Raw genomic sequence first — 9,013 nt, 5'->3', positions numbered from 1 at the left:
TAATGATAACACTGTCTTGTTAAAGTTAAAAGTTGCAGCGTTTTGCGAGGGCTGTAGCACTGCTGAAAGTATCAGCTGTTTAAACTCTATGGTCCCATGTGAGGCTGGAGTCGATGCAGGAGTTGTTCTGTGATTGGTTATAAGGTGCTCTCTTTTTGGCCACCCAGTTCCTGGGTTTTTGTTGTCTCTCTCCTGGTGAGTCATGCAGCGTTTTAGATTATGAAACAGATCGAACATACAGCGCTGGGGGTTACTGTCTATTTATAGGTATGATCTCATATCCAACTTTTTAATCCTGCTCTTTATGCCCACATAGAACAGCGAAGCCTGCAACACACAGGGTGATGTAACAGGTTTGCTCTGTTTTAGATCACTCTTATGTGTTGATGATGATATATTAATCTGCCAGCGAGCATGAGCATCTGATCTCTGCAGCGTTGCATATGTAGCAGCATTAATCAAAATGCTGAAGCTTGTGTTCATTAAGAGGCCTGGGGTGTTGTGGGGGAGTAAGTGCATCACTGGGAGTATTTAAATGTATTTATAGTAGGGTGTTTATTTAAGTGTCTCCACAGACCCAGATGTAAGGAATTACATAAACCTGTTAAGTTCAGACAGAGAACATGGGAAGTAACACTTTTTGATGATGACTTTTTATTGATAGACATTTGCTTTCTGTCATAACACTGTCAACCAAAGCAGGCTGCTGTTGCCTTTTTTAAAGACCTCGCTCACGAACACGCAGGACACACACTCACACTCTCTCACTCTCACTCTCATCTCAAGAACAAGGTCAGTAAATAAGGCGACCTAGGAAAACCACAGGTACATTGCGTTGCATTATGCAATCAGGCTTTTTCATAATAAACAGTGAAATGTTATAGATATGTTTCATTTTAATGAGCACAAAAAAACATCTGGTATGTTAATGGACAAAACTACCATGTGATATAATGACCTCTTTAAATAAAAAGTCTTACCAAGAAATCCAGAGCCTTTTTACTAAATTTTCATTCAACTATACCGTAGATATTTCCAACACTTGACCTTTATAAAAACTAGCCTATTTATTAAATATAGAACAATCTCCAGGTATGCACAGTTTGCTGATTAATCTGAGATTACATAATGTCCTTCAAAGCTTTCAGTGTGTCACTGCATTATGTCACACAGGCATCATCACAGGCAATAAGATAAATGGAGGATATATTATCTATTGTTTTGCAACTAAACTCTAATGTAGTTTAAAGCTAGGAAATTAGGCCTCGTTACATCTCAGTGTGTCGACATAATCTGTTTGTACTGCACTCTTTGTGGTGTTATCTGCTCATATATAAACATAGACTCCTTCTATAAAACTAGACCCATTCGTAAAACACTAAAAATGTAAGTTTTTGGTTCCATTTACCAGGAAAATTAGGAGAGAGTTGCTCTACACCTTTAAGTTCAGCTGGATCAATCATGTGATTCATCCAACACAAGAAACCATCCAAACAGAGCAATGCAAAGATTTGATTGGCTGAAACCTGTGAATGGCCAACGTTAATATTTAACATTCAAGTCACAACACTGCAGTTTCATTCAGTCCTTGGTTCCTCCTGGCTGACGCTATGCCAGACTGAGCCACTTGAGGGCGCTCACATGTCACACAGAAGAATGTCTTCAATCCTCCTACCCACACACACAAACACGCACACACAGTAGTATGAGGCACAATGTTAACATAAGGAACATGGAGATAAATACTGATGACGGTGGAAACCTCTACAGCAGTAGAAGTTTTAGTTTAGCTCTATCAGTGAGTCAATAAATAAATCCATAAATTAAATACATTCAACCTCAACACATGAGCGATACATTACCTGCAGTTATAATAAAACACAGTCCCAAAATGAGTCTTACTGAACTTTAAGCTGATTAATATTACAATTAACCATTTCCAAAGTCAAATAGCAGCAAAATAATCCTAAACTTAAAGAGTTCTCAGAATAAAGTCCCTGTCCTCTAAAGAAGCTCATCCCTTTACGAAAGGTAAACAAAGATGACGACCTGAACCGTACATTCCACACGGCTGATATGGAAAACAAACAGGATCGAAGAGATGCAGTGGCTTTGACTACAGAGAGAAAAGATGATAGTTGATTTGTTTACACGAGTAACCTACATGCACGTCCTAATTTGGGCAGGCCTAAAAGTAAAACTATTTAATCCTCTGCCTAGCACGCATTCCCTTTCCTCGTGTCCAGAAGCTTCATCCAGCAGAAAATGAACAAGGACAGGGAGACGCTTGTTCCTATCCGTTGTTGGATTAACCTTTTATAATATACCAAAATACTCATTCTGAGGATCTCAGGCTGTCTAGCCGACCTAGCTCTACACACAGTGCTTTATTGTCACTATTAGTAATTTTTGGAGAGGGCACTGGTAGATGTGCAGCCATGTGCCCACAATATTGTCTGCAGGTTTTCTTTTTCTGACTCTATTCTAAAAGAAAAATAGTAAAATACAGATATTATCAGAAGCACAGGTCTATCCATGTATCAAGAGTATAGTCGAGCTAGACAACAACTATCATGCCACGTTTATGTAAAGATAGTCATATTTCCTCACTTTGTTATGAGTGTATGTTTGGATACATAGTTATCTTCCCGTTTGATTTGATTGTCTAGAAACTAAATGTCAGAGAGGCACCAGACTGTAAGGGAGGGGGACAAACCAGTAAAGAAATAAATAAAGAAGTCTCTGGATATAAATATAAACTCTAGAATTGTCTGATAACTATGTTGACTCGACTCGGTCAGCGCTAGTTCGATGCACACAAATATAAAACGGCAGTCCTGGAACAAATCATTGGTTTTTGTCTAGGATCAGCTGGAGACTCCCTGCTTTTCTAACATCTGCAGGAGAAGAGAAAAGGAACCCCAGATCAGCGTCTAAAAGCAACTCTACCAGTCTATAAAATGCGCATTAAAAGAGAAGGCACGGAAACACAAACCCACTGTGGAGTGGGACGGACTGACAGCAGCAGTTTTTCTGAAGCAAACTGGATGAAGCTGCAGGTCTGCCGAGTGACGGCAGATGAGTTGCTTACAGTTTGTCTGGAAAAGAGCAGAGATTTATATGTGTGCTGTCTCATTTTCATCTAGCTGGTTCAGACCTCTGCTTGGATTTGACTGAGTCCTGCACCCCTGTTGTCTTGGCTCCGAAGCGGAAGACTCGTGTCAGTCAGTCAGTCAGTCAAACCAGAGTCACATTCAGTGGATGATAAACCAAGAGATGACTCAGTGGTGTTGCTAAATGCACCCCTGTAGTAGCTTCTCTTCCATCCATTGCATAACCTGCAGTGAGCACAAAGAGCTGGTGTATTTGAGTCCCAACGCTGTTTTACGCTACAGATGTGATGCCGCCCCTTTTTTATGCACCTCATCATTCTTCTTCACACCTGCCTTCTCCTGTGTCGTTTGATTTTCTGCCTTTGACTGAGCGGGTTCTGTCTTGTCACCAGCAGACTTGGGCGCAGTCACATTCGCCGCCTCGGCGTCTCTGTTCTCTTGCCTCTGATCCTGTTTGGCTGGGCTCCCGCTCTTGCTGCTGATGCTACGTTGGTGGACCAGGGTTGTTGCTTTCACAGGGATAGGTGCTTTCGCCAGAGGCAGACGGGGATCTTCTCCAATGTTGACAGTGAGGTTGGTGTAGAGAGGCTCGAGCTCTCTGGAAAGCAGCTCGTAGGTCAGAGAGTTGAGGCCATCGGAGCGCCAGTTAAGTCTAGTCCTTTTGAGGAGGTCGAATCTAGACAGGTGAAAATAGAATTGCAGGTTTGGGTTTGTTTTTGGGGTTTTGGAGGAAACAATTTAACATCCCAGGTGTGTTGGTTCATTTAAGATGAAGACGACAACTTATGAGGAAACTGTCAGATTAGCTTTGGCAGTCCTAAATCAATCTGCTAAGGGCTTTTGTAAGAAGTCACCAAGAAATTACTTTTTCATGTGTGACCTATAAAACCTAAACCTGTAATTTAATGACTCCAGTTTTTGGAAATACATCTACAAGACACATAAGATGAGATGTAAAAGTTCTGGGAAGTGTTTCCCAACTACAGCTAACCTTGATTTAAAGCTAGGCTAAAAACCTGCTAGCTTTTGCTGTATATTTAATGTGTAGATTTGATAGTGACTTTATTCTCCCCCTGTAATCCTCTGCAAGAACTCTGACAAGTGTACCCTCAAAATGTCAAATATCTTTGCCGTGGCAAAAGGCAATATGGTATAATAAGGTATTCCCAATGCAAAACCACTTCTCTCTAATTTATGTGAATTTGTCTTGTGGCTTTGCAGCAAATTTACAGGGACTGGTTTTTATAATGAAGAAAATCTTTCTGGATCATCATGGGCATGAAAAAAGAAATGTTCTTTTTAAATTGGAAAACAAATGAGAATGCTGCCTGAGGCAGCAGAAATAGTTGGCTCAGTGGAGCGAGCAGAGAAAAATGCCAACATCACACAAAGCAGAGTGTCTACAGAAATGAAACTGCCATCTTTGTTAAAACTCAACATGACAAGGAAAGAGGGAAATAAAACAGAAGAAAGCATTATTCAGAATTTCTATCCGGGGTTGAAGCCGTTCAAACCACAAAATATAAAGATGCAAAGTAACGGCACATGTTTAAAAAAAAATCTCAAAATCCCTATGAGATGTATTTTTTTCCTTCCTACCTGCGTGGGTTTTGCTCATTTCCTCTGTCTCCTTTATGCTTGATCATCTTGTAATGACCAATGGCCACTGGGGGGCGCAAAATCTTCATACCAGACAGGCGCACTCTGGACAGACAGCACAGCAGGGTCAACAGGAACAGCAGATCCTCATTTAGAGACGAACTGAATCTCTGAATCTCAGAGTGAGGATAATATTACATCTACACAGCCTTGCACTTCACTCTATTTCCTATCATTCACAGCAGCAGAAAGAGAACATCTAGTCTCCTAGAGATAAATTTAAAGGCAGGAAACAAAAAAAGGAAACATAGAATTGTGGGTGACGTATGAGAATAACACACGTTTATGGCCTATAGGCGGTGGAAAACACTGTGGTTCCCTCTTTCCAGCTCTGGTGCTGCTGGCCCACCCCAGCTATCACAGAAATGGTGCATGTTGTGGATGTCCAGTATATGGTATTTATTTTAAGTTGTAAACCAGAGCAGGCCAGAGAGAGGAGAGAGGGCACCACAGCGCAGAAAGGAGATGAGCCTGTAGACTCTCACACACGCAGCCCAGCCCAAATCTGAAGCTACTCTGTGTGAACATACTCACTCAGCACACTGCGAGAGATACACAGCAAAGCCACAGAAGAGGGAGGAGAAGTGGAGATGAAAGGTGATGTTAAGAGATGTGAAATGAAAATCAAAGAAAAAGAAAACATGTGGCATGGAAACTGTAAACATAAACGAAAAAGATGAATGAGTGGAGCAAAAGTACAAAAAGCAGAAAGGCTGAAATAGCCGTGCACATAGTTCTGATACTGAGCACACGTGTAAACACACACAGTTAACTCAGTCATTATGTGGGACATGGGCCTCTGCCTCTTTCACCATCCTCACCTTGCAGCGATGTCATCATCCTCTCCACCCCAACCCCAGTACTGGTTAGGGAAGCCGTTCATCTTCATATACTGGTCTGGTGTCACCGCAGACACCCCACCAAAATACTGTGGGTATGGCAGCCTAGGGAGGACACATCACCAATTTACAAGACAGCACAAAAGATTTATATAGAAACGCCACGTTCACACACACACAGACACACACACACACACACACACACACACACACAGACACACACAGACACACACACACACACACACACACACACACACACACACACACACACCAGGCTGTTTCTTATACCTGTATCTGAACTTGTCCATGGCCACAGACAGGTGTGTGGGGAACTGCTTGTGGCAGGTGTAGATGTTGTGGTCGTTCTCAGGCAGCAGGTCGACGTCGTGCAGGAAGATGCAGCTCCAGTCTTCATCTCTGAGGGCTTCACGCACCCCAACGTTCAGCAGCTTAGCTCGGTTAAAAGTACCGTTCCCCCACTTGAAAGGTGAGACACAGAGACAGAAATGTTCTCATTCTTCAAAAAACACAGCGCAGGGACAACAGTTTGATGAATTATTGAAACAGATGTTTTCTTTGAGATGCTCAAGCTGATTAAGAGGCCAACAATCTCTGATCTAATCATCTATTAGCCAAGATCATATTTCACCTACTTAGTAACCAAGAGATGCATTTAGAGGCACAAAAACAGGAAATGCGCCCGTGCTTTCAGCTTGTTTGTCTTTGTTATAAAACAGCCTGGGTTGTAAGCTGCATAAAACACGCTCACACATGGCCTGACCTGCTGTACGATGTAGATACTGTAGTGGATTTGCTGTCTTTGCAGGAAGGGGTGCAGGTGATAGAGGAGGGCACGTAGGTGAGTCTGCCGATTTCGATATGGCACCACAATCGCTGTGTGGTGGTGGGGTTCACAGTCTGGAGGCCGGTAGCGTCCACCTGGAGACACTAATGGATTCCTCTGTCTGATCTCCTCCAGAGACAGAGGAGACGATAGATGGACTGACACAGGTCCCACTGGAAGGAAAGGAAAAAGAAAGTCTTACTTACTTGTGTTAAGTATTTCAGTACATATCGAACAACTCCCGCTCCCTTACCCAGCAGAGGGGAAGGGATCTGGCAGTCCTTCAGTGGTGGTCCTGTAGCGGGGGATCCAGTGCCGGAATTACGAGGTGGGGGAGGCGGGGCTCCCAGATGACTGAGGTTTGTATAGACGTCGTGAGGTCGAGAGTAATCAAACTCTGGCTCAGTGGTGTGCACTAAAACAGACACCAAGCCTCTGAAGCCCCCAAGGGAGAAGTAGAGGACAAAGGCAAACTGGAAGCCCACCAGCAAAGCCAGTGTGCACGGGGAGTCCAAAGAGCGCCCACAGCACGCCATAATAAAGACAGATATTGGAGGTATTCGATGTGGGGAAAAAAGACGGAGGGAGGAAACAGGAGCGTTTCAGGGATGAGAGGATAACAGAGAGAAGAGGGAAATGAGTAAGGAGAGGCAGAAGGAAAGGAGGGGAAGGAGGCAGCACTGAGGTCAGGCTCAGGCGTGCAGGAGAGGGATGTCCATCTTTAGGAGAGGATTGTAGTGGTGGTGAAGCTCAGTTAGCACTGCCATCACCTCCTGACCACAGACTGTGTAGAGAATAAAAACAAGAAAATTACAAGTTGATTAAATTAACTGATGTGTATCGATAAACATTGAATACTGAAGAATTAAGTTACCTGGTTTTGTAGGGGTCTAATTATAGCCTGTGTTGAACCAGGAAGCGCTCACTCCACTCTGTCCTCCTCTTCCTCCTATCATCATCAAGCTTTCTATAAAATTAATAATATAAAAACAGAATGATAAATAAAGCAGCAGCAAATCTGTATTGGTAGCAGTCTACTGTAAGCTAAAATAAGCAGGGGTATGACAAGCAGCTACAAAGAAATAGCTTCTTTATTTAGACTGGTGCCATTTCAATGTGGAGCTTATGGAGAGCTGGTGCCTGCATGTTTGTAAATCAAAATATCACTGTTTTTTGAGAAAATATTCAGTTTCATAGCTTACTATGAAAGGTTTTGTGCAGCTGAATGCATGGGAAGAGCTTGTTGTATAATTTACCTAAACTGGAAACGAGAATTTGCCGTTAATTTTCAAAATAGATAAGCGTGTGCAGAAACAGTGTTATCAGTAGCCTACAGATAGCCTCCGGTGCAGGTGATTAGCTTATCTGCATCTATCGACGGGCCTGTGTGAGCACCCAAACACACTGTTAGCGGAACAAAACCTGGAATATTTCAGTAACAATATTAGACAAAACACCCCTTTAACCATCCTCCTGTCGAACATCATGGCTGTTTCTTTATTAGCCCTTTTTTGTAAATTAAAGTCTTCATGTAAGCCGTGCAGCACCAGCCGACTCACCAGCACATCCCTGCGACACTTCAAATCCAGCCCCCGGCTTCCTCTCATGGTCGACGGGCCCGCAGCCACCGAGGAGACGCGATGGACCAAAAGATACCAGTTTTTTTGCCTCCTGATGCTGGTTGCTTTTCCTCCTCCTCCTCCCCTTTCTCCTCCTCCACCACCAGCTCCTAATCTCTCATCCGAGGCGAAATCTCTCCGTAGCTGCTTAGAGACCGCTGCAAACGCTTTCACACGCAAGAGCATCGCCGCATATCGGTCCAGTGTCAACACAGGCAAGTGCTCTCTGCCTCATCAGCTGTCAGTGTGGCGGATGTTCAGAGGCGCTGCGGCGCACCGCGGTGACGACGACACAAGCGGTTCATTCAAACCAGCTCAAGGGAGAGGTCGATTTCTGACACTGGTAAACGACTGAAATTTGAATTACTAATGAACCAGATAAAATAAAATAGGTTTGGTAACTTATGTGACACACGTATTCAAGTTTAAGAGGCTAAAGCTACACAGCTTTTAAACCCAGTTTACCATCACCTTGTTAACTGATGGAGCTCAGAAAAGGGCTTGACATTAGCACCGGCCAACCGGCCAAATGCTGGTGGATTTCGGCAGTGGCTGGTAACACCACCGCTCCCACTGGCCACTTTGGCAGGTTCAATTTGATCTCAAACATGGAGCAGAGAGACAAGCAAAAAGATGACTCTGATGATGAAAGATCTGAGGAAATTTAATTTACCTCTCCTTCATTGTCATTCTCATAAAAAAAAGAAATGATTTTCTGATTACAATCGTTAATAAATATTTAAGCAGACAGTGTCTCTTGCTGAGTTTTTATCAGTTCAATCCCCTTTACCATTTTATTATAAGCAATAACAAACTACTATTTAATTACTACGTCTTAATAGACTGCATATTTTCATATGAAAGAAGCACAATGTTACACACAACTTTATCAGAGCTGAATACCTGATTAAGGACCTGTGGATTTTAACATTGGTGTAG

At 42.9% G+C, this 9,013-nt stretch overlaps 1 protein-coding gene across 1 annotated transcript; it reads right to left on the bottom strand.

Moving 5' to 3' along the window:
• Nucleotides 1-629: 629 nt before the first annotated feature.
• Nucleotides 630-8,325, bottom strand: b4galt3 (UDP-Gal:betaGlcNAc beta 1,4- galactosyltransferase, polypeptide 3). The gene is made up of 8 exons (XM_074681801.1): nucleotides 8,015-8,325; nucleotides 7,330-7,422; nucleotides 6,709-7,239; nucleotides 6,393-6,628; nucleotides 5,900-6,090; nucleotides 5,594-5,716; nucleotides 4,713-4,817; nucleotides 630-3,789 (listed from the first exon to the last, which is right to left on the bottom strand). The coding sequence occupies exons 3-8, from the start codon at nucleotides 6,989-6,991 to the stop codon at nucleotides 3,390-3,392; spliced, it is 1,338 nt and encodes a 445-aa protein (XP_074537902.1). The 5' UTR covers nucleotides 6,992-7,239; nucleotides 7,330-7,422; nucleotides 8,015-8,325; the 3' UTR covers nucleotides 630-3,389.
• Nucleotides 8,326-9,013: the final 688 nt, after the last annotated feature.

The sequence above is a fragment of the Halichoeres trimaculatus genome, unplaced genomic scaffold (assembly GCF_033239565.1).
Source record: "Halichoeres trimaculatus isolate MK-OKI-2021-1 unplaced genomic scaffold, fHalTri1.1 fHalTri1_scaffold_11, whole genome shotgun sequence".
NCBI lineage: Eukaryota > Metazoa > Chordata > Actinopteri > Labriformes > Labridae > Halichoeres > Halichoeres trimaculatus.
The sequence above is the reverse complement of the archived record's forward strand: the minus strand, read 5'-3'. Positions and strand labels throughout refer to the sequence as shown.

Excerpts from the sequence above, each read along its gene's own strand:
- b4galt3 (XM_074681801.1), bottom strand. The coding sequence starts at position 6,991 with ATGGCGTGCTGTGGGCGCTCTTTGGACTCCCCGTGCACACTGGCTTTG. Across the intron at positions 6,091-6,392 it reads GTATCTACATCGTACAGCAG|TGGGGGAACGGTACTTTTAA; the intron begins GTCAGGCCATGT and ends TCACCTTTCAAG. Across the intron at positions 3,790-4,712 it reads AATGAGCAAAACCCACGCAG|ATTCGACCTCCTCAAAAGGA; the intron begins GTAGGAAGGAAA and ends TCACCTGTCTAG.